Source organism: Aythya marila (genome assembly GCF_965140915.1).
Source record: "Aythya marila genome assembly, chromosome: 5".
Lineage (NCBI taxonomy): Eukaryota > Metazoa > Chordata > Aves > Anseriformes > Anatidae > Aythya > Aythya marila.
In genome coordinates, this window is record NC_139046.1 from 15,765,257 (window position 1) to 15,791,533 (window position 26,277).

Consider the following 26,277-nt stretch of genomic DNA (forward strand, 5'->3'; position numbering starts at 1 on the left):
GTGCTGTTCTTTCAAGGTGACTCTCCAGCTGGGTATGACAAACCACCCACATAACTAAATACGCAGGGTTGCTTCAGAATTGAAGGTAAAACAAGGAGACGGAGGGCAGAAGTCATTGCTATTTCAGACTTTTGGGGTGACTTTTTTGTTTCTTTATTGTATTATAAAATGTGGTGAAATACCTATAGCTTTCTTAGCCTGCGCAAATGTATTCTTTAGGGCTCCTTTTCATCAAAGAATATTGTCTGCATTTATCTACAGGTGCATGATCCCCTAAGCCCTATAGATAATACACACATTCAGTGTTATATATACATATACTTATAAAGCCACTTAAATGAGCACCATGTGCTCTCAGATTTGCAGCACTCAGATATTCTGTGTTCCAAATGAGTCCTGGGCGAATTCCATTTCTACAGCTCACCCATTTTTCTATTACAGCAAATCCAATTACCTCAGTCTCTTATCTTCCTACCAGTGAGCACATATGTCATCTTCCTCATGCAAGTCATCCTGTAGAAAAGTTAATGAGCATATTGATGTGAGAGAAGTTATGAACCAAAGTGTTTATGGGCACAGGAGTTTATTACCTTTGTGATCAGCAATGCAACATGTTGATCAGCAATGCAACATGTTGGTGGGCAAGCAGATGAGTGCAATTTAAACAAAAGAAAAGGAAGCATTAATGAGTATCTGAAAAAGGCTAAGCCTCACCCTCAGATCAGAAATAAAATAACACAAATAGAAACGTTCTTGAAAGCAAAAAGTCAACACAATGGCGAAAGCTTTCAGGCAAATGATCAAGCCAAAGCTACAACTTGCCTGAAAACTGGTTCTATCTAGAACTGGTTGTGAGGAGAGGAGAAACTGTCTTTTTTTTTTTTTTTTTTTTTTTTTTTCCCATTCAAGCTGGCTAGAGAAGTGAGTTTGAACTGTGACAGATGGAGGATGTTAGCAGAGGTGAGAGTGCCTGCAAGCGTCTGCACACTGGTGGCAGACTGCAAGGAGGTCACCCCTAACATGTGAAAATGCACCCAGAGAATTTGCCAGCTTTCAGCAAGGAAAAATCATTCAGTTACAATTATTCTTTCTGCAGCTGTGTGGCAGCTTATTTACTAGTCTGGCCATGCGAGTTCAGTTTCCAGATTCAAACAGTGAAATGGGATCCAATAACTGCTTGTACAAGACACTTGGGAAGGAGCCCGATGACTATTACACTTGGAAAGATGATAAGGGTGAGACCTGTATTAACTGAGAGTTAACACTGTTCCAGCACCATAAAATAAGGACCAATGTGCACCCTGATCAGTGCTGCCAGAGCACACCAGAAATGGCTCAGGGGGCATGAACAAACTTTCTGGGACTCTGGAGTCAAACCTCAGCAAGTGCCTTGGTATCACCAACACCAGTAATGCAGGGCAGAGGGAAGGTCAGTACTGGGTTAACTTATAGGATGAAAAAGGAGGAAAGAAGTGGAAGAGAACCAGCCTATTTGCTCTGGGACCCAAACCAGCTCTTAGCAGCTCTAAATAGCTCTGTGTGGGTTTGTCAGTGTTGCTGATGCTGGGTTATTCCAGCAAAAAAGAGCGTTATGAGAGTATATTAAAGTGTGGGATAGGGATGGGGCAAACCAGCATCTGACAAAACACCTTTGTTGTGAGGCAGTTCTCTTACTCAGGTAGAAACATTTGTTCCCTCAAGAAAGAAATCATCCAAACTAAAATTCCCCATGGAAAATGGGGAGGAAGGAGCCATATGATGGAAGGAGCCATAGGATATACCATCTTCAGGATCCTATTTCCCTCCCACTGGGAGGACAAGTTGCAAAGACTTTCAAAGGGGCAGAGGGGTTGCATTATGGAAGGCAGCACAGAGGGCCTGAGGCTTTGCCTGGCCAGGAAAGTCCAATATCTGCTAAAGTCCTTTCCTGAAGGCAAAAAAAGACAGCAAGCTCCTGCTTGTACTCTACAGACATGGGCAACATGGGCATATGTGGGCATTTCAGTTAAAAAAAAAAAAAAAAAAAAAAAAAAGCTAAGGAGCTGGCTAGATAAACAGCATAGTATTCCAGGAAAAAACAAGCTGTCCTTTGCAAAAGAAGATACTTCAAAGACAGAGAATTGTTTATCACTTCCCATCATTAATGCTTGCATTTGATACCTTCTTGATGGATGCCTGTTCTGCTCCTTAAGCCCGTAAGAGCATTGGGGCAGCACTGCCTGTTCCTCAGCATTTGCACAGGGTCTTATTAAGTGAAACCCCAATCTGAGCTCATCCCTTGGTGCTGCAGTAATATGTACAAGGAAATGATATTCACGCTAGACAAATAGCTGCTACAGTTTTGGATACAAAGAAAGCAAAACACATGCAGTTGTTCATAAACAAAGAAATGATTCCTCTGATTATGGGCTTCCTCCCTGCTCATTACAAACACTTGTCAACTACCTACAGGTATATCAAAATCACTCATCACCAACTAAACAGCAAGGTGATCCACAGTAGCTTCTATAATTTAGGTTTAAAATTATTACAGCAGCATAAATCAGAAGGATTAAATGAGAAGGAGTGTATGCTGAATCCAGGAAAATATTATATGCAAATTGTGATTATTCATGACTGAGTCACAAAAAGTATGTATTCAAAATCCATCATGATTTAAAGTTTTAACAATGCAATGCTTTGCATTTATGTAATGACTTTCATCGGAGGATCCTGAAATGCTTAAGAGGTACTGAGTTGAATGCAAAATAATGTCAGTCTTAGAGGATGCATTTCTTCCCAAATCAGCAGCTAGTAGGGGGTGATGCACCTGGGAATTGCATTGAGGAGTAAGCTAGAGGACATAGGAAGAGTCACCAGAGGCCTAACAGTCAATAAAACAAATCTGGACCTTCAAACATGGGGACAGATAAAAGAGTACGAGGGGAAGTCAGAGGCATAAGTACTACATGTTACCACATTACCTCCTGGGGAGCGAGCAACCCCAGCCAGCATTTCAGAGGCTGTGTGTGTCTGCGTGCTTAGAAGGAGTGGAGCCAGGGTGAGCTGCCATGTGTCATCACTAGCACACATTGAGGCTGCTGCCTCAATCATCTCTCCGCAACACCTTGCACACCAGTTATCTCGCTTCACTGCAATGGACAAATGGATGGGAAGGTTCCCCAAAACAATGGCTCCTAGGGGTTTCCAAGACATAAGAAAAAAAAAATTCAAACTTCAAAAAATCACACAAACATGGAAAGAAAAAATAAGAACATCAACATTCAAAACCTAGATTATTTTGAAATTGAAAGCTGTTGTGAAAAGATGGCACAAGACAATACTTGGTAGTCTGGGGAACAGAGATAGATATGATGCTTCCTCTTTTCCCCAAGGAATTTCAGCCTCCATTGATCCTGTCAGATGCATTTCTAATATCTTTAAAAACATCCAGTGACAGGGTACTTAAAATTAGATCCAAACTCTTTCTTCTGTCAATTATCTCACAGTGACATCTCTAATATAAAAGAGCTTACAGATTTATATCTATATTTAGATTGTATCTATATTTAGATATTTATTTTATTATTTTAATATAAGTAAATTTGTATTTATTTATATCTTTTTCTTAGAATTTTAATTTTCTTAACATTTTCCTTTGTGTCTAGCTGAGAAAATTCATTGAAATATTTACATCACTAGGCCTACCACTGTGGTGAGCCTTTCTCCCAGAAAAAAATAATAATAATAAAAATAAAAATAAAAATAAAAATAAAAATAAAAATAAAAATAAAAATAAAAATAAAAATAAAAATAAAAATAAAAATAAAAATAAAAATAAAATCTGATCCTAGAAAACAGCCGAAGTGGACAATAGAAACCCACTGGACACTACTGGATAGGACTGCTTTAGGAACACAAACATGGCTGGTGCTGGGAAAAGTATAATGCTTTGTACTCTCTCAGTTCCTAAAATATTTTATAATGTTGACTGTTGAAATTCCACAGCAGTATGGTCTTCAAAGGCCAAGCAAGGACTAGTACAATAGCCAGTCCTGAAAGACCTATATGTTTTGCTCTCTTTTGCCCAAGGCAGGTGACAAGTTATCTCAGGCAATATGTGCATGTGGCTTTTTGATAGTCAGTCCAGGTCCCAAGGAGACACGCTCCCAGATTCTCTGGGCCAGCCTAATCTAAGACATTATAACAATGTCTTACCAGACATGGAGATAACCTATCACCTATGGACAGCCAACAGCTCTCAGTATATCTTCTGCCTGCCAGAATGCATAGACACCACTTCAGATGTCTTTTGTCTCTTGCTTCAGATGCAGACCACACAGGAGCTAAGAAATGATGGCCGTGGGCAGCCAACTGGATTGTCATGCAGTCCTCATGGTGACTTCAGACACATGATGCAAAAGGCTTACAGAGATTTAACACACTGTAAAAGCCTAGAAACCACTGACAAACTGATGGATCTTCCTCCCTAGCTGCAGAAAGAACCACAGTAAATTTTCAGAGAGAACAGACATACTGGACAGTTTTGAATTAATACCTGATACAAAAGCTTGTATTACATACCAAATAGAGACTGCCAAGGAGAAGTGGGAGCTGCTACCAATAATGTCACCAAGATGTGTCAGTGCTTATCCCAGGGCAGAGTCTGATTCTCAGCAATCAGATGTTGGAGAGAAATTCTCCCCGTTAACCCCAGTGCTATGCAAATACAGCAGATCTCAGTGGTGAGCTCTGATGTCAGTGGTGTCTTTGTGATAGCTCCCTATTAGGTAAGACTAATAACCTGATCAATAGCCACTGTTGTGAGACAGATGGGCCCATTACAATCAGAGATGTTCAGCGTCTGGCTCTTAACTCTTAACCTCACCCAATATAAAATATTCACCAAAATTCTGTGTTAGACATTGGCACAACCCCATTTTTCTTTCCCTGCCATTAACAAATGTCAGGCTGCAATACTGTATACCACATCCATCTCACCACAATAGATGCCACATTTGTTGCATGTATTGTTAAAGAAACAGTATAATGGATCTCTTTACAAAAACCTGTTGTGGGGTTTAAGAGTAAGTGAAAAAATAATAATAACTTGGGATGTGTTTCTACCATATTTTGCTACAACAGTTAATATCTCTTTGTGATTTCCTCTTTAAACCAAGGTCAGGCACAACTCACACTGATGAAGTTTGTCAGAATTTAGCCTTGTTTTGCTAAATGACAAAGGGACCCCTGAGTCTTGCCCGCCCAAAGAAGTAAAGTTTTGCATGTTTGCTGCGGGCTGGTGTGGAGGAGGCCGCAAGCCTGACCCCCAGGGCCAAAAGTGGCACTGTAGTGATGGGAAGGGGAGGATGTTTGCAGGGCAGGGGGTCTTCTCAGGGTGCATAGTTTATGTGCACCTTCAAACCATGGTTCTACATGTACCGGAGTGAGTCAAACCTGAAAATCCTTTTATTTCAGCAGTCCACAAAGGCCACCCTGCTGCTCTTCCCTGGGTACAGGCTACACCTCACTGTGGGATCCAAGCATCTCCAAACCTTCCTGATGGAGCTTTCAGCAGGGGTGGGATGGGGAATAGTGAATATAAACATGGCATACACATCTCAAAAAAAAAAAAATCATCATTATAAAGTTACTTCTGTCCTTTCAGTGACCATTCATAGGTGCACACACAACCTGGTAACTCCTTCCTGTCTGCACATGGATATTCTTCTCGCATCCCCTTGAACTATGGGGTAATTTTTCATGCCAGGGAATCATCCAGTGCAATTTGCATAGAATTTTTCACAATGCCATCTCCAACAAGATATAGGTCTGGCATACAGTAGCAGAAGAAGAGCTGCAGGAGGAGGACCACCAAGAACAATTTTCCATCTATTTCTTCCTAAGTCTGGTCTTGCACAGCAGTGAATACAGCAGCACCTGGTTGCTCACCTCCTCACGTAATGCAGTCCACCTTATTCCTTCAGTCTCCCCATATTATCTTGCTGGCTAAGTCATCTGCTTGGATTCCTGTGGCAGATTTCATTTTTTTCCACACACCTCTCACAGAAATAGCAATTGCCTGGCAATAAGCGAATCCCTAATGCCTATGTCTCCATACACAATAAAGGAAGAGGGCTGCTAAATCAAAATGGAGGGACTGTTGCCATTGGGTTTCAAATGTATCCCACTGACCAAAACAACAAGGAAAAATAAAATAATGATAAGAAACTATGCACAAATGTAGTTTTCAATTATGTTTCTGATTACTTTTATTAATAATTGAATATTTTCATACATAATTCAAGCTTTGCCTACAGTTTATACTATCATCAAAAACCCTTATGGACTGGAATCAGGCAGCACGTTGTGTTCACACCTCCTGTGTAAGCATTGCGCATTCACATAGCTAGAGAGGGGACTGCTGGGCACCAGGACTTTGACCTGCTGGCTGCTGGTTCTCCTGATACTTTGTGTCTGGAGCAATCCTTTCTGAGAAGTTCGCCTTGGATTATTTCCAGTCACTTTCCAGATCTCATTCAGCAGCAGCATGTACTAAAACATAGAAGATGTAGGTATGAACCAGCTCTGCTCTGCTGTCTTTCATTGCACCTCCTCCAGGGATTTTGTGCCATGTTCCCCAGCCTCACCTGAGTGCTGAGGTCAAGGCATCCCCATAGTTTGGAATCCAGATCTTAGTCCAGATGGTCTGTGTGGCTGCAGCCACAAGGACAGGCTGGATGAACCACACCTCACAGCTTTTCAAAATCAGGTTCCCAGTTCTTCAGACTGGGAATCATGTCAGTTAGAGACAGAGATAAGAGATGAGAGAGACAGGATAAAAAAGAGTAGTGCTCTGTGAAATGGAACGTCTTTCAAGTTTTTGTTTTTGTTTTTTTTTAATAAAATGTCCAATAAACATATGTATAGACAATGATTTTAGTCACCAGAGCAATTCAACCATATTTATGCTGGGGATAGGAGCTCTTAGACTTGTAGTTTTGGGGAAGATTATGGGGTTCACTCTAGAGACTGACAAAATAAGACCAGCTTTCTTCTAATGAGATCAGATAGAGAAAACAGATGAAAATATGTGCAGGTTTCTACTTGCCGGGGGAGTTAAAAAAAAAAAAAAAAAAAAAAAAAAAAGAGAGAGAGAGAAAATTGATAGGGTTTTTCTTAGAAATTGTGATTCCCTCTCCTTCTCTCCTTGCTCTTCAGCTGGAGCTACTTACACTTTTTTGTACATATACACAGCCCCATCCTTGTCATCTATCCATTTCTGTAACAGTCTGGGCAATCACAGTTCTGTTCTTATTTCATTCTTTGTCTATAACAACCTCAAGGATAGTAAAGAAACATATTCCTAATACTAGTATGGAGTAAACAAAGAGGTACGTTTTTAGGGCTTATTAAGGTTTGATGACTTTTTATCATCTAGCTAGACATTTTCCAGTGGAGCAGCTACAGACCACATTGTATTAGTCAATTGTACTGAATTTCTGCAGTAAAGTGGATAAGGAATTCCTCCTAGAAATGTGTAACCAACCCTGACATCCACAAGGGAGCCAAATGGAGTCCAAGAGTAAATCTGAAGGCAATGTTTTCATGCTGTTTTTTACACATTTGAATAATGAGTATTTAATCTTCTGTAAAAACAGATGAAACCTAAGCAGTAATGAATATTGAGTGTAAATCTGATACAGCACTTAAATGATTTCTGCAACCTGCAGTCCACTCAGGATGTAGAGACTTCATTATAATAGCCACAATGGACTTGGAATGTAATATCTGTAATGAGAAATAATGTGATTGATATAGCTGAAAAACAGATGTGTTTGGGGCATACATGCTCTTCCTCTCATCTGGGATTTTTCTGGACATTTTTAGTAGCTAATACTATGCATTTTACCTTTACATTTTTAAACAAAGAACTATGATGCTGCTGAGCAAATCCATTTTCTGAAGAGAAAAAAAAAAAGTGACCAGCTACTGAAAGTGAGTAAGCAGGAGGCCTTTATCACTTTAATGTATCACTGGATGCAACATTTCAGAGCTAGAAAACTGAAAAAGCAAGAACAGGCTTCCGTGACATACATGTATAGTCATAATAGAGAGCATTTCTGGTCATGAATACAGATCTGAGGTATCCTATAATTTAAGGTGCTGGAGCACAAGCTAAAGATTATATGATGCAATTTTCCATGTTTGTCTTTTTCACCCCTCACTTGAACTAACATGGATTCACTGATTTTGTTGAAGGTATTCCTCTTCTGTACCAACTCATATTTTTCTAGGGTCGATCTAGGAGAAAACTTGAGCTGAAAGTCTGACACTTTTAATATTTAAAAAAACATTTAGAGTATTTTATAAACTTTTCATTTAATATAATGAAAATAAAAGAATCAGATGACTTTATATTTAGTCTAGATGTGCTCAATGTTGGGAATTCTGGTTTCCACAAACTGGAATTATCAAACAACTGAATGATCAAGTCTTCTGAAAACCAAATCTATGTGCAAATACAATTAAGAGTCCTAAAGTTTTTGTTTGTTTGTTTGTTTTATTTTGTTTTTGTATCCTTTGAAATAATTGGGATCATCAGGAACAATCCCCTCCACTCCCTGAGAGTTGATGGTGGTATTTGGAGAACTGTAAATTCTTCTACTGTTTTCACTGTTGTGAACTTTATTAATCTGTGAACCCATAAAAATTCATCAATAAGGTGTGGGATCCTGTGTAGAGTCTTCAAATCCATGAACAATAAACTTACTTTCTACTACTGAAAGCACTGCCTTAGATACATGAAGCAATAAAAATATCTATAAAAGAATAACAAGAAAAATATTTTGAGTGTGATCCAACATTCAAAGTATATTGATGCTGTGCATTTACCAGCCTCTTGATGGTATTCTAGACTCAAAACTAAGAATTAGTCTGAAAGAGACAGTGCTTTCAGGCAGCAGGAGGCTTTGAGATCTCAGTGCTGAAACATTTTCTGTTTATGTTTTGGCTAGTGTTTCTCCGTGTCTAAAACTTTTCTCAAGTTCATTGACTTGCATCCAGAAATGTCATTAGCAAAAAATGCTTAAAAGGATTCTTCCTAGGCCTTCTTCCTAGGCCTGGCTGACCACAAAGCCCTGCCTTGAGAAGTGGTCACCTTGACTTCCTCTCCTTCTGGCTCCAGCTAAAATCACATCCCAAGGTATCTGAAGATGTGGGAACAAATCCTACCTAAAGACAGATTGGTGAGTATCTGTCGATTTTGATGAGGTTTTGACAAGGCAGCCTGGAAGAGCTGCCTTCTCATATTCTCTCATGCCCTCTGAATACTTGTACACATGGTGTAAAATCAATCTATACAGACAAAATAAATAGCCTCTTCGAATCCATTATAACCATAATGGCTTCTTAGACTAAAAGAGTTTGATAATGTGTTTGTACAGCTAATCAGTGTAGCATTCCTTACTAATGTTTCCTGAGTAGTTACTGTATTGGAGTGTTAATCATGATTGTTCTGATTATCAGGAATTGTTCTTAAAAAAAAAAAAAAAAAAAAAAAAAAAAAAAAAAAAGGTAAGATAAATACTTTCTTCTAATAAACAGACCAAACATGAAAAGAGAAAAAGAAAAAAAAAAAAATACAAAATTTAATGCTTTTTATACTAACAAGTGTTCATATTTGCTTAAAATTTTTGAAAGACCACTTTTCTGAAAAAAAAAAATATTTTCAAATAGGTTAACTCTGTATTTTGAGCAGTGGCATTTGCTCATATGGGACTCTTAATCTCCAGAGCACCAAGCCAGAAAACATGGAACTGTGTTGATCCCACCAGTGAAGGATCTGGACTTGTTCTTGATTTTTGTGCTGTGATAGATACACCTAGGAAGATAGGATCCCGTTCCTGCCTCAGCCATCAAACACGCTGCTGCCATTGGGTAGCTGGATTTAGATGTGCTGTTTTGGCAGGCGGGGAAACTGATGCAGGTCATTTTAAAAACATGTCCAAGGCAACAGAGAAGTTGCAGTAGGATCACAACTCAAGAAATCTTGATTATGGTTCAGGGGTTGTACCCCAGTTAATATCCATCTCAACCTTTAAGTAGTGTGGCTGCTGCAGACAGATCATCATATTCTTCCTCGCACCAGTCCTGGTGCTACAAAACACTTACTGTGTTATTAAGGAAAATGTATTTAAAGCCTGTCATTGATTCAAAGCCTGCAGTCTTATGGGCACTATGTCATTTATCTTCCTTGTAAGTGGGAAAAATTCCTGGACTCTATTTTTTCTCCATAGAAACTACAGAATAGAAGTCAATGAAATTAATGAAAAGCACTGGTATCATGTGGACAAGAGGGCATATATTCAGCTCTTTCTTCAGCCATTCAGTCTAATGGGAAATAAGCCTGCGTGTTGACTGCATACTGCATGACTGGGGCCAAAGCTGGAGATTGGTTTTAATGCATCCACAGCCCAATCATTTCACTCAGGGAGCTGTCAGTTACCAGAGCAAAATAGAAAAGATGCTGATTACCTGGACCAGACTCTGCTCTTATTTGTGTCCAGCAATCTCCCTGGTTGCACCTGCTTCTGTGCAACTGCGGGCAGAGCTTGGCCCTGTGTCCTCAGTTCCCTGGGTTGTCTTTGAACCAAAGGAACAACACTTAGAGATGGGCATTTGGAGAATTGCTAATGGCAGGAAATTCCACAGTTCTCCTGACATTAAGGCATTGTAAACACTGAAAGAAAAGAAATATGTGTTGTGTGGTTTGTGGTTCTTTTTTTTTTTTTTTTTTTTTTTCTTTTGGCGTGCAATGCCTAAAGCCTTATCTCTCATTCTGTCAGGAACCAAGGACTATGTATACAGATGGTGCAATTTATTATGTTCTGTACTGTGACCAAGTGCTGAAATACCTTCAGGAAATCACCAGAAAGCCTGAAAAGCTTTGCTGTCTCTTGTGACTCCAGCTCCGTAAAACTATAATTGAATGAGCACAATATATTAAGCACTATATGTTACACAGTAGACTTACAGAAAAGGATGCCATCTTTTTCAGCAACATTACAGAAAATATATTTGCTCTACAATTACTGCTTGTACCCAATGTCATGTTGTCTCTCTTTCTCTATATTCGACCCTTAAAAACCCACAAGATAGGGATTTACAAATAAATGTCTAGCCACAATGGGACTAGTTCAAGTCAGGTGTAACTCCATTAAATTCCACTATATTGTCCTCATTTGTAAGATGTTGCTGAGCCCGATAGCCCTGACATTTAAACCAGCATCTGTTGGGATTGAAATGAATGGAGATACAGTAGCGTGAAAAGAGAATTTTAGCCCTGTAATGGCTGAGGGGTTAATGCATTTTCATTCTTGTTCCACTGAGCGGGTTTTTATGAAACAATTTATGAAACTTGTCTCAGCGGGTGCCAGAAATAGGGGGAAAAAAATAAAATGCATATCCTGAAACCCAGACATATCTGGGTATGAAATATAAAACTTGAGCCCAACATCTTATTTGAACCCATTTGTTTACTTCATTCACTGAAATGGATTCATTTACTCATCCACACACTAAAAACAGGACCCCTGTGCCACTGACTCAACAACAGACAGTTATGGTCATTCTGGTGCACACCAAGCTCAACTTGCAGCAATGGCCACCATTCACAGAGCAGAGGTTTTGCTCATAATCACTTCACTGCAAGCAAAACCATTTCCATCTTTGATTTTCCATCCTGTTACCTCCCTGTACGGCCATGATATTGGGGGATTCTTTATCTACATCCCCACAAGTGCTATTATTTCAGCGTGTTGTGCTATTATTTTTTATTTATTATTTAATTATTATTTACTGAAACACCAATGCCACGAAGCATCTTCCTTATGACATCCCAAACCGCAGGCAGGGACACAGAGCTGACACCTCGGGCCTGTCACAGGAGAAGACTTTGCAACACTTTGGGGGAAAAATAAAAAAATAATAATAATAAAAAAAAAAACATAAATAATTAAAATTAAAACACTTTTAAACATAAAAAAAAATAAATAAAAAATAATTTAAAAAAAAAGCCGCCCCCGGCCCGGTGCAGTCTTCGGCGGGCGGAGGCCGGGCGGGAAGGGAGGCCAGGAGGCCGGGAGGGAGGGAGGAGAGCCGCGAGGAGCCGGGCGCGCAAGGGACTGCCTCGATGGGCTTGAAAAATCACTGCAGCAGCGGCGGCGGCGGGCAGGGGGGCAATGCAATCCCCGGGCTGCGCGCTGCCACGCCGCTCTGCCCGCCTCTCCGGCAGCTCCCGGCCCCTCTGCCCTCCAAAACTTTCCCCTCGCCCCTCCCCGGGGTGCGAGCTAGCCCCGGGCTGAGCGGTGAGCGCCGGCCCCGGGAGCTCCCGACGCGGGCGGGCGGCCGGCGGAGCATCCCGGCAGGGGGCGGGCGGGGAGGGGCGGAGGCACGGCTCCCCGCCGGGCGCTGGGTTTTCCCGACCACCCTTTCCCCTCCCCACCCGCCCACCTCCCTCCTTCCCTCCCTCCCTCCCCTCCAGAATTAAAGTTGGGACGGTGGCGCTCCGGGGATGGGTGCGAGCCGACGCCTCTGCCGCCGGCTCGCTCTGCTCCGTCCCCAGGTCGCCCGGAGCCCGCTCCCCCGCCCGCCCGCCCAGGAGGGATGCTGCTCCGGGAGCTTCTGGGACTGCTCCGCTGTTGCTGGCCCTCCCTGCTGCTGCACTGTGCTCTCCACCCGCTCTGGGGCTCCGTCCAGGTAGGGCCGCGCTGCTGGCACGGCGAGGGGCCGGGGGGCGGCAGCAGGCAGCAGGTAGAGCCCCCGGGCGGACCCGAGGCGGGGGCGGGCGGTGGGGGGCGCGGCGGGAGCCCCCGAGGCGGGGGAAGCCGCGGCTGGGCTCGACGCGGTCCCCCCGCTGCCCGCGATGCGGGACCGAGCGCGCCGGGCAGCCGCGCCCGGGTGCCGAGACCCCGCGGGCGACTCCGCGGTGCGGCCGGAGCCTGGCGGAGCGGGACTTTTCTCGGGCCACCGGCTCGGACAGCGCCTTGCGCTGGAGATGGAAGAGGCGGCCGAAGGAGGCGCGCACGGAGCCCAGCTCCGGAGGGCTGGTGGTGGTCGTGGTTTGCCGTGGGGGTTTAATGACGGTGGGGAATCGGGGGTTCTCCGGGCAAAAGCAGCCTTTTGACAACTTGGACACGTGTGACCTTGGTCGTGGTGCACAGTGAGCAGGGAGATGGACTGAGAGTGGCCATCCAGTTTGGAGAGCCAGACCGGCTGCAAAGCTCAACTCAAATGCGTCACTTTGATATTTTAAACTTTATTTGTAATATATGTCTTCAGAGGAGTGATTGATGAGCCAGCCAAGTGCTGTTCAAGAACAGAAGGGTTGCAGTTTCTTGGAGAAAACACAGTGGAGACTCCACGTCTTTGACTCCCTGTTCTAAACTTAGTGGCTCCCAAGAGATTAAATAGAGATGTTTAAATATCTTGTCTCTTGCCGTGAATGACAGAGAGGATTTGTGATCCTTGCAGATTAAAATGGACAGAAATACAGCAAAAACAACATCTTTTAAACCAATGCCCCTGTTGTAAAAACCTCTTCCACCACTACCACTGCTGTCCTGCTCAAGTATTCAGCTAGCTGGCCATAAGTTAAAACTGTAACTGCATCTCTAAGGGAAGTGCAGTTGTATAGAGATGCCTTCTGAAACCTCTCTTCTGTAATCACTCAGTCAATCAAGCAGATGGGAAAAAAAATAAAAATAAAAAAATACTAAAAAAAAAACTTGCATAAATATGTCTCTGCAAACTACTTAGGTGATCTAACCTAATCTTTCAGAAGTAATTATGTTTAGTTTATAACAATTGAAACAGGCTATGAGAAATGCAAAAGTCAAGGGGTCCTGCCTTTCCATGCAAAAATTTGGAAGTTTTGTTGTCCCATTCTTCATCCATACCTGTGTAACTGCCTACTGTTCTGTGTAAGGGCAATCAATAAACCTCCTCAGTCTCAAGCTTTTTGCCTGCCTCTCCCAAAACTCTGACATATCTAAGGATCCCAGTGGCATGTAGCGATGGAAAGGACAGGTGTGGAGCACTCACCAGCATGAAGACCTTCCTGTGACAAGAACTCCCTTGTCTTTGAATCCCTCCCATGACTTTCTTCCCCATGTTGAGTCATAATCCTTACTCTTATCTTAAAAGTTTCGCAAACCGTACTCTTCTCAACTAATCTGTGAGTGTCCCATCTTGTCACTCTCTGTCCCTGCTCCATCTACAGCAGCCACTGTGTTTTGTCACTTCTCTTCTCCCAGCCCCTCTTTACCGGTTCGTCTGTGCTATGACCTACGTGGGGCACAGCCTTCCCTACCACATCTTGGCACTCCCTCTTCAAGCCCTGCCTTGGGACACTTTAGAGAATCTGTCAAATGCTAACCAGACAAGAAACATTTATCTTATTTAAAAAAAAAAAAAAAAGAAAGAAAGAAAGAAAGAAAGAAAACATCTTTAACATATTTTTTATTAGCCTAGTAGCCAGAACAATGACAGGAAGGAAGGGACGATTCTGTCTGAGGCTTTTGACATACTTTTTTTTTTTTTTTTTTTTTTTTTAATAAAGTGTTCTGATAAATAATGGTGTCACATTTTTTCTGGTTTCATAAACGTGGATTTGGATTAAATCTGATGTGAATTATGCAGAGCCATTCTGGGATATACACGGCAGCATCGAGAACTCTTCTCTGTAGACTGCTTCCAAGAGACAAATGCTCTTGCCACATCAGCAGGCTTTTAGAGGTCTCTGTGCTTTTTCAGTCAATTGCACTTTTCCTTTCAAGCTTTTCTCCTTTTACCTGATTCACAAAATAACAAGAGGACCATGCTGTGGGGACCATATTAATCCTCTTTCCCCATTCCACTCTGTAGATCATGCTTGTGAACTGCTGCAACCCCATGGGACTCTACTGAAATACCAAACACTTATGAAATACCAAACACCACATGCAGATTTGTTTTTCCACTCCATGCAAAGCAGGAATAGGACCACTGTATCTGCAGGATATCTTGGATTAAAAAGATGTATCACAGATATGAACCTCAACTGAGAAACTATAGAGGGAAACCAATGTTTACAACTTTTTGCTTGCTTTTCCCTGGACATTTGTGGATCAGACTTCCACTTCGATGAATATGTAAAGATGTTTGTTTTTTGCAAAGCATGTTCATATCAAAGGCACAAATCCATAAAGTCAACTGTCTGTTTTCAGAGCAGGGAAAAAAATGAATCTCCTTGATGTCCAGGCAACACATGTCCAAACTGACAGACTTCTGAGTGTGTTTAGAAAGCCTCATGCCAAACAATGAACGATGTTTTAGAGAGGCCAAGGAGACACGTGTTCATGGCACTTACAACAGCTGGGCTGGAAGGTGCAGATGTAACATCTGGGGAGCAAGACCTGTTTGGTCCAGAGATGAACCCTCACCAAGACAACATCTGTGCCACGAGCTGACTGGCAGCCTGGCAGGTGTCTTCTTGATCATCATCTACAAAGTGCATCCAAAGCCATTCCAGGGACATACTGGTGTCTGGCAAAACAAATAGGCAATAAAGTCTGAGGACAGGCTCTAATTAGCAGACTGGTCCAGAGAGAGATTAGGCTCTTTCAACATGCTTTTTTCTCCTGCCATCTCCTGTAAAAGCAGTTTACCTTGAACTGCAGACAGTAGGAAAGAAACATGGAGTAATTTATTTCATCATCCTCCGCCAGAGCAAGATTGTTCCCTCAAGCGTATTTTCTAGTGATTTGTTCTGCTTACCTTTAGAAGACACAAATAATAGCCTTCATTCCTTTCATAACAAGACTAATAGACATCAACAGTGGGATTTTTTTTTTTTTTTCTTGAAAATGAGCCAAATATCTTTTCCTTTTTCTTAATTTTATCTTTCTACTGTTAGTTAATCTTCCTGAAACAGTCCTCCACTACTTCTCTCCCCCTCAAACTCAATTTGTGTCTTTTCTTTTCTTGCCAGATTTCAGCCAGTTTACAATATCTTTGTTCTTGCATACTAACCCTCTAAGACAAACCCCTGGCAAGGTAAAATCTGTGTTCCCAGAAGTATCTTCTAGCAACCAGACATTCTACTGAGTGAGAAGGGAAGGAAAACAAACAATTTTGGTAAACGATCAGACTAAGGTATGGGGAGACCAAACAACTCTATTTTCAGGAAAAGTATGCAGAAGCAGAGAGCAGCTGGACATGTGTAGGGTTAATCTTGTCTGCAAAGTAATTGAGAAAAATATTCACTGGTTTCTGAGGACACTCTATTACCAGCCTAAGGTAGAAGAGCCTCCAGGGATTTAAAAGCAGTCAATAGTCTAAAAAAAGACCAAGCAAGCCTTTTGGTTCTGGTTGATATTAAGTTAGAGCAATAAGTCAGCATAGCTTTTCCATACCAGCACGGTGTTCAGACTCATATACACAAAGCTGTTTCTGGTCTGCATATGAGGTCGGCTCCAAGCCTGCTGAATGTTATTCTTCCTCGTGTCTGGTCTCTCCCACTTTTCTGGCTCCTGCAAGACTGCAGCGAGCCATAGCATTTAGCAACCAGAGAACCAGGTAGGGAGCAAAAATTAGAGCTGGGTGTTAATACTTGCTTCTTTATCAGTTGCTGGGGCCAGTGGAGAGATATTGCCCTACTTGCTCTGTGAGCACTGCAGGTGCTGTCCCATGGGTCCAAGCCAGGAGAAGTCCTGGGTGCTCTTCCAGCAGGGCTCCTCTGCTGGTAACGCCACAGCCTGACACACGAACAGCCTTGGAAGAGCTGAAACAGTGTAGAGGATATTTTGCTGCCTGTGATCACTTACTTTAAAGATAAATATACCTACTTAGCAGACAGATTTATTACCAGCTATGAGGGATTACAAAGCCCAGTCAGTTTGATTCATTAGAGCATTCAGAGAGTTTGTATAAGTTCCTGGAAGCTGCCTGAGATGATCTTTAGCCATCCTCTTGCTGTTACCTGATGGTGAAGGGGAAAGTTGGAAGGCACTTGCACTGAATTTGTTTTTCCCTATGTTTGGTAATAGATTTTGACATGCTGTTTAAAGAACTGAGCCTTCTGCCTTGTGCTGTGCCAAGCCGTCCTTCCAACTCAGTTGCGCGTAGCTCTTTCTATTCTTTTATTCCCTCTCTATAATATTTAATCAACAAAGCCCTACCGCCATTTCCCCGAGGCCAGAGTAATGCATCTTTCTGCATTTAGAAACCTCCTACGCATGTGAACATGTCTTTTGTGCTGTGATGCTGTTTTAATTAGCCACATCTCTCTTGTTGGCCAGAAATACATGAAAAGACTGCGTGCAGCTCTCCTGCAGTCAGGAGGTACCTAGCTGTGGGCCATGGGAGAGGCTTGCTGACCATGCTGGGGGCTAGGGGATGAAGGGGAGAGGAGATGGGCTCTGCATGCCTGGAGCTGGCAGGGGAAGGGAGGCAACCCTGGGTGGCTGTGGGGATAGATGAGGACGCAGAAGGGGCCTACCTAAAGCAGGTCGGAGGGGCAGGCATGAGACATCCTCTGTGTAACGACCAACGTGCTATGGAAAATAGATAATTCAAGAATATGATGTTAGCCTAAAACTGTTAGGACAATAGCCCTCCCAACACCAAACTGTACAAGGCAACAGCTGAATACTAGTGTCACTTCCCTGCGCTTCAGTGAGACATGGGTCCATCCTAGGCGGGCTCTTAACCCTACATTCAAAGTTCTTGTTAGATAACATGCTGCTTCATCTTATAGGCTCTGTCTCCTTAAAAGAGTATCCTGAGACTCTGTTAGAGTCTCAGTCCTTTCAAAAAAGCTGGCTTAAATACCTCTGAAATTAACACCAGTCAGAGCTCCTGCAATGTTCCCCAAATTTACTTTTCATTAGGGACTTACTCCACTTCATTTTTTAGCATTAGATCAGGAATTTTACAGTCACTGAATATTCCTTAAGTCCCCAGTCATGTAAATATTATTGCCAGTAAGAAAAATATGCTGTTAATAAGTGCCGCTTTTCATGATGAGATCAAGATATTGAATACATTGAATACTGGCTAAATTGTTGTCCAGGGCTAACCCACTTGGGTTCAACAGTATTTACACTTGGGCTTTGCAATGCCCCCTCTTCAGCTTTATAACTAACCAATACTGCATGTTACGGAGGCTACAAGTCACAGTTTGTGGCATTTCCATTTTCACCATGCCATAGATGTGGCCTATAGATGGGTAAAATGTGGGTTCCCTCTCACCATAGTGGGAAGTGAAGTACTCTGTGAAATGCTCTCCAAACATCAGAGGGAGACTAGCAAAACAGAGATCTCATCTGGCTTTCAGTTCTGCCATAAGGAAAATGAACATAATCCTGACCCTAAATGTCTTGTAATTTTTTATTAGCTCTCTTTGGCTTGCAGCAATGACCCTGTGAATAATGCATGCTGCTAGATGGCTTTCCTAAGGAAAGAAGGCTTACGCAATCATATTGTCTGCCACTACCCGCCTTCTCCCTACCTCATAATAACTCAGAAACCAGCTGTCCAATTTCAACTGCATTTGACAGAGGGAAAGAGGTCTTGAAGATACTATGTTAAGTAAAAAATAAAATAAAATTGAGACCACATGGGGAAGAGACCTTGTAGTGGCCTCAGTGAAAAGCAGTCGGTGGCAGGGACTCAGTTCTCACCAGGGGATGAGGTGCCACTCGGGAGCTCAAGTCCAAGAAGCACATTCATGGAAAATAAGTTTTCACTCTTTCTGCTGTTCATGCAATGACTTGTTTCTTCACAGATCACTCAGGGCGAGCCCCAGAAGTCATGCCCCAAGCCTGTAGCAGACAAAGTGACAGAGAGCTGCCAGGAAGTTTGCCAGTGCAGACCACCTCCACCATTGCCACCACCCCCTCCACCTCCGCCGCCCCCGAGGTTGCTGGTGGTGCCGGGTAAGTAGCCACTGGTATGGCTGTGGTGCACTGAAGGGGTGCAAAGCGATGGGAATACCTGGATAGATGGAAGGAGAAAGGATGTGGGAGAGGGCACAGCTAGCTCATTTGTCATTTTCCACTTGGCAAATGGAGGAAAAAATGTTCTCAGTGGAGATGGAGATCTGTTTTCTGATCAATGAATAGTACTTGTCTTTTGGAGGAAAGCCAGAGAAATTCCCTCCTTTTGTTGTGTTATATATGATTCCCTGGCTTTAATTGGTTTGCTAATGTCCTAGTCCCGAGAAATGCTCTCCTATGCAAAGTGCTGTGCTTCCCCTTGGTTTGTATGACCTACTGTTTCACCAGGTACACACCTTGGAGGTCCTCATGGTCTGAGGCAAATTAATTTACAAGCAGGCAAAATTTTCATCATTCTGTCTAGTCCAACCCAGGAGGGAAAGGTGGAATTGGCAAAGAGGCTGTGTGGGGTCTCCGTCTTTGAAGGTCTTCAAAAGGCAGACAGGCAAGGGCTTCTTTGAGCAGAAGACTGGAGTTAGTTCGTCTCCAATTTACTTCCAAATCAGTACTTCTGTGATCTCTGATACATGAATCCTTTCCAGAGAGTGGAGAGTCGCCTCGTGCACAGATAGTTGTGTCAGCAGTCCCCAGAGAGGAGTTCCTTGGCAGTGCAATGGACCTTGCTGGCACTACATGTACTAACTGGTTGCAGGGACACGGGCTGAACCCTGTGCAGGTACCTTTAGATCCCAGCTGTTTGGTATTACAGCAAATTTCCTTAGCACTACTATATTATTGCAAATTTGTCTCTCCCTAAAAGGCTGCTTATTAATTCTTCTCCCTGCTTAGATAAACTCCCCTGGAACAGTGTTGTAAAGTAAAATGGGAGAAGAATTCATTAGGTAGCATCATTTGGATGTTTGTCTTTATCAGCTCCATCCCCAGATTTGCAGAAGACATGAGGAAGGCTCCTGCACAGTTTTTAGCCTGCTAGAGGACAGGCAGAATTTTGCAGTGTTTTCTGCCAGCAGTATGCTTCGTATCTGTGCCAGGCTGCAGAAATTTAAGGCAGAGGCAGGAAAAAAAAAAAAAAAAGAAAAAAAAAAACAGTAATTTGAAACACTTGGAAAAGGAAGTACAAAGACAGCTTTAAAAGCAAAGATGAAGGTTTTTAGTAGCAGGAGAAATCTCTTTCAATATTCAAGAAAATGTTATGGGTGTTAATAGTAGAAATTGCCTTGATCTTTGTCTCACAGTCAGAAACTAAAGTGTTTGCCACTCTGCTTTCTTGTACTTGGGCTACCCATTGCCTTGGGGAACCACTCTTACCTGTTTGCGAAGTGGCAGAGCAGTGCCAGCACTGGTCCTCGCCGTGGTGCTCAGCCGTTCTGGGAGGACTCTGCTTTCTTTTTTCTGGGCTGCTGCCAGGCAGCTGCTCTGCATGCATGGATTTGTCTACTGTGAAGTGGGAGGAAATCATACCAGAAAAAAATAAGTCTGTCACACATTGCAAAAAGAGGAAACAGAAATCAAACGGGCCTGTGACTGGGATAGCCTGATGCTTACTCAGGCTGGATTGCCAGGTGCTAGCCCAGTTCTAAAAATGAGCTGTATAAATCCAGATGACTAATATTTAAACAAGCTATTTCATTTCAAATGCAATAAAAAAATAGATTACACATTCCTTTCACGAGTAAGCTTTAGAGTAGCAATCAAATGCCTCATCTTGAAAGATGCTTTCATTATTATCATCTGTCTAGGCACTGTGATTTAGCCCACATGTACAGCAATCCCCATCCTTGTGAGAATGAGCAAGCCTTGTGGTTAAATATTGATGTTACGGACACTGCTTTTAAGCAGCATTTGGAGGAGAGGGCAGTAAAGGGACAAGACAAGCTATAATTAAATGGTTGATGCTAGGTATGCACTTTGCACTTTTTCAGTGATTAAAGTGTTGGAAAGACCTCAGCAAAAAGAAGAAGCAGCCCAGGAGGCACAAGTTTTTTACTTTTACATCTTTGAGAAGACGCTGTCGTTGCTTTCAGAGCTTTGTCGGCCCCAAAATGCTGCAGCCTGCTAGGCACAGTCCTTAACAGCTATTTGTGCAATTGCACTGAAAGTTGTTGGAGGTATAGATGATCTCCACATGTTGTGGTTTGGACCTAATGATGAAAGCCAGTACGTATGTAACTCCTGTCCATCCAGCTACTACAGACATTGACAGCTCAGTTATCTGTTAAATGAAGCCATGTTAAATGAAGCACTCTTTGACATGTGCTTTTAGGTCTCCAGTTGCTGCTACAGAAAAGCGGAGGACCCTCTTTGTGTATTCTCCATCAATCACACGTCAATGTTTTGCAAGCCCTACTTGGATGTATAGAGTGTCATTGGATACCTGCATGTGAGCAGCTGAATCAGTTGCTGATAAGTTTTTATTGTGATTGAGAATCATAGAATCATCGAACGGCTTTAGTGGGAAGGGACCTTAAAGATTACCCAGTTCAAACCCCCCTGCAGTAGGCAGGGACAGCACCCACTAGATCAGATTGCTCAGGGCCTCATCCAACCTGGTCTTGAACACCTCCAGGGATGGGGTATCCACAACCTGTCTGGGCAACCTGTTCCAGTGCCTCACCACCCTCTGAGTGAAGAATTTCCTCCTCATCTCTAATCTAAACCTCTCCTCTTTTAGAATAATTTAGGGCTTTCAGGAACAATAAGATTGCATTTAGTATCTCTTCAGGCTGGTCCATCCAGTGACAAATCCTCAGCTCTGCTTCCTACAGATAATATTTAACATATTTATATAAAACTATGAATTCCAGAATTCGCATATAATTGCTCATAAATTCTGTGTTCACTCTGATGGATAATAAGCTAATTCCCTCCACAGAAAATAAACAGAATCACATACAACTTAGCAGTCTGACAAAACAAATGAGAGGTGACAAAAACACCAACTTGTGTGTATGAAATGTATGGGTTGTGCTTCAGTGCACCCTGTGGAGATGTATCATCCATTCAGCAATATAAGTACGGGAAATTAAATTAGATCATTTGGCCATTATATTTCCCAACATGGATAACTAAATTACGGACTGGTGGATTCAGGGAATGTCTCCACCACCCAGACTGCAGGTCCCAGGAAAGAAAACACAGGCTATTTTTGTTCTCCTCAGCCACAATCAGAGGCCTGCTTTTTCCATGTTTCTAACTCCTTCACACAGGCTATTGGCATTTCCAATATCTCTTCCAAACCCTATTCTTGCCTTCACTGCACCTGCTCTGCAACTATTGTGGGACTTTACTCCACACCCTGCAGCAGCATATCCACGTTGAGTAGAGGACTCTTGGTTTGCTATAGTGAATCCTTCTGCTTTATGGTATCTAAATGAAGGCTGGGTCAACCACACTGGTTACTGTGGGTGCTGCTTCTTTCAATACTGTTAGGCCAGAGTTCAGTCCATTAATTGGGACACGTGGATCTTCACCATGATTATTTCAGTTTTGAATTTCCTGAGCTTCATGCCAAGTGCTGTTTGTTTATGTCTCAGATACTGCTGTTTGTTTTGGTATAGACATGTGCCTTGCTGATGGTCTTCAAGCTGAGGAGGCCCAGCCATGTCAGAAGTAGCTAGGATGCTGGGGACTGTGTGGCAAACTGGTAAACTGGTGGCGGCTGTCAGGAGACATGGTGGTTGAGCCGATTACAGTTTCTCCAGGCTGTCTGGCATGTTTATATTTCCACAGTATCTCTCCTTATACAAGCAGAAGCTTGCTCTTTAACCCACGCCTAGAAAACTGCTGGATAACAAAGTGAAGGGAAAGCTCGTGAGGCTGTGAGGGTCTTAAGGCCAACTAAGTTTAGATGCTAACAGGAAAGAACATATGATCTTTCAATGAAATTCACCGTGTTCTCTAGACATGGCTTTAATGACCTGGAGGAGCTAGGGATTTTCAGAATCTGGCCATTAATTAACTGTTCCTTTCTCCCCCCCCCCCCCCCCCCCCCCCCATCTACTTTCCTCCGTGTCTCTGGATTTCAGCCAAGACTAAGTAAGGCAAGGTGGATGGAGTACTTGTTTAGGCAGCATTTCTAACCCAGCTACACAGACTCATGAGATTAAGCTAGTTCAAATGATGTTGACCTTTCAAAATCTAAAACATTGCAGTTGTCAACCTTTAAATTCTTTGTAAGCACACAGTATTCTCCAGGGCCATGGCAAAGAAGAAAAGAATTCATCTGGAAGTAGAAGCTAGGCTTTCAAAATAGGGAAGGATTGAAGGCAGACATCCAAGTAGAGACAAATACAGCAGTCAGTATCAGTTTTAACCTGCCTAAGGTTTGAGGAAAAAACAGTTCAGAGGTGACTTATTCAAAATGAATCAAGGAAGGGAAAGGATGTTCAGCACAAACACTTCCCTCACTGGTTGGCAACATTTGCTGTCTCTTCTCTGTCCATCTCCTGCATTGGGTAAAGAGTCCATGGTACTGCCATCCCTCCACTGATGATGGAATTGTCAAATCAAATAGTGCTTCAGTTGAAACCTAGAGGAGGAAATGTGAATAAAAGCTTTTATCTGAGATCCTTACAAGCAGAACTAGCACAAATGAGTCTGGGTATGTGAACCAGCCTTTGACTCATTGGACACTTAAACATACATACACAGTTAGGTCTTTATAGCTCCTGAATTCTGTGAGTTTGCCTTAAGCTTTCAGTTGAGATAAAGCACCATCAAGTCACAGTGCAAAGCCAAAGTGAATGACATCATTGCAGAGGACTCTAATCTCAAGGCTGTAATGGTACAATTTGTTTTTTCAAGGTGAAATCTTAATCTTTGGAGATAATGCATCTAATTAACTAATGATTTGGTCTGAAAATGCCAAAACAAAAATGACCAGCTGTAGTCAGGGAGCAACTTTTTGGCAACTGTATGAGCACAAATGCATAGCTTAATTTTTCAGAGTGTGCAGGGTCCCTTCAGTGCAAATAGGAAAGCTAAGGACATTTGGATCTTTAAAGACAGATGGTCTCAGTGTGTGTAATATGTTGGAGCCTGAAGTACTGGAACAGACTGGAACTTCTTAAACTTTGAGGAGGTTTTAAAGCAACCAAATTTTGCAGATTCAGATTGCTGACCACTAGCAACATGGCCTTTCACAGCAGGAACTTGTTATAGAAATGAAAACCATATGGTTCTGGTACATAAAAGAATAAGAAATATTTTTTCCTTAGGCTTTTCTGTGACCTAAATGCTAGTAGTAGAATGGGCGGCGTAACCCACTGTGGATCCAGAGAATGAGTTTGAGCCTCACATAAATATGCTCTCCAAAAGGCTGTATAAGAAGGAGAGCTAAGCGTGGTCCTGGTGCTCAGCACATCACCTGTCGTATTACATGGGCACAGACATTGAGGCGCTTGCCTACGCAAGACCAAAAGGACCCTTGGCCTTGGCCAATCTATGATTGTCCTCCAGGAGGTGAGGGGAGGTTGTGATTGCAAAACTTCATTTAAATCCTTCTGGAGGCCATCACATGCCTTAAAACATGAAGCACCAAAGAATTTGCTGCAGGTCATCAGGTACAGCTCTTGCAGTATGGCCTGTGTATCCAGCTTCTTTTGTGTAGGTCTTTTGTCTTTTGAGTGCTTTGCACCTTTCCAAACACGTGCTGTGACTGTAATTCTGACCCTAAGAACTTGTCTGGCATAACCAGCCCTTGCTCACCCCACTTCTGCCAGAAGGACTGGGTTTGAGTAGTTTTGAGATATGTAGGCACATTTTAAGAGTTTATGATTAGCTTCTCCCAAATATTGATGACCAAAGAAATTGTTAGCAAACACATGGGGGTGTTTTTCTATGATAATGGGGAAGAAGTTTTCCTCCGTGCTTCATATGTAATACCTACTAGCAAAACTGAGCAGTACTGGAAGAGAACTACAGTAACACCCAAAGTGGAGGGGTACACAGACTCCTACATCAAGAAATTTATAGCAATGACATCTGCTGTGAGAGAACATTGTTTTAGCATATTGGTCTAGACAGTGATTTTTAAATGCAAGCAGAATGCTGAAACAGGGAAGCCCTTTCAGTTTTGATAACACAGCTGTTATACTGTGAATTACACTCCTGTGTGAGACTGTTGTTTATACTTTACAAAGCAAAACCAAAATCCATTTCTTGTCTTCTCCCAGATCACTTTCAGTTTATTGAAGGTTTGTGATTCTAAGAACTTACAGTATGATTTCGAGGCTTTCAAATCTAAATTGAAATCCAGCCATACAGCCTGGAGACACATATGAGAGCACATGCTGAGTTGAGCCCAGGTCCCTATCATGCTGTCTTTACGTCACAGATGCTACCTTCCCTGTTAGCACAGTGAACCAAATCATTAAGCATCCAAGGTGGGATTTAGGCAGAATTCACCCACCTAAATCAGAAACACAATGCTTAGATTTCCTGCCTCACACTCCAGGTGCTGGTGAATTAAACACCAAAGACATAAAGACCTCAATATCACGATTATTTTTTTTTCATCTAGCACAGTTATTTCTAGTGCAGGAATAAAAGTTAGAGGTCTTCACCTCCAAGTCAAAATGGGAAAAATGTTCAGGGTGAGAAGATTTCTTAAGCAGCAATCAAATATGAAGTTTGGATTAGTTTTGCATCTGGGATGTTGTATTTAATCTGAAGAGCTGGATTAGTGATTAGAAAGCAGGTAAGACTGGGAAAGGTTCATGCGAATACTTTACTCATAGGATTTTGCTATAAACTGTGTACGTAACATCTCATATTGTGCTGTTGTAAACTGTCTGTCTTTGTAAAATAGTGGTTAGATCAGACTGTCAATTCCAGCTTCTGTTGCTAAATTCCCAGTTCAGAGTTTTTCACCACAATAAATTCTGAAATGTTTTGTCAAGGCTAATTTTTATTTAGGCAAGTGATGAATATTCCCTCTGCTCTGAGACCTTGCAGATTTGTTTTCAATTTTTCATGCAGTAATAAATTCACGTTATGGAAAAATCCACTCTCTTGAAAATGTACTCCTTCATACACTTTCCAGTATTTAAAAGTAAAAGCCTCAGGCTGGCTTTTGCAGTGCAGAAATCATTGGGAGTTCTGTTATCTATAGATTAAAAGTATTGTCTAATTTTGAAACAAGAAGCATTAGATATTAAACTCATTCTGCAGTAGAGCTGTCCTTTCTGCTTTGAGATGTGTACGTCAACAGCCTGATTTTTCTTCTTTTAAGAAAAAGGACTTGGCAAAACTGAAGACATTAATTCTCTGTGTGGATGGCAGTCCATTTGTACATGACTAC

General features: G+C 42.3%; 1 protein-coding gene across 2 annotated transcripts in view; it reads left to right on the forward strand.

Annotated features, from left to right (window-relative positions):
- Positions 1–12,609: 12,609 nt before the first annotated feature.
- Positions 12,610–26,277, forward strand: part of PRIMA1 (proline rich membrane anchor 1) — a 52,987-nt gene continuing 39,319 nt past the window's right edge. For both annotated transcript variants that reach the window (XR_014317623.1, XM_082761793.1), the window contains exons 1-2: positions 12,610–12,738; positions 18,806–18,956. Coding sequence is in view for 1 of the 2 variants with exons in the window: in XM_082761793.1 (XP_082617919.1) it covers positions 12,646–12,738; positions 18,806–18,956 (244 nt within the window). In the remaining variant the exon portion in view is untranslated. The remainder of the gene's footprint in view (positions 12,739–18,805; positions 18,957–26,277) is intronic.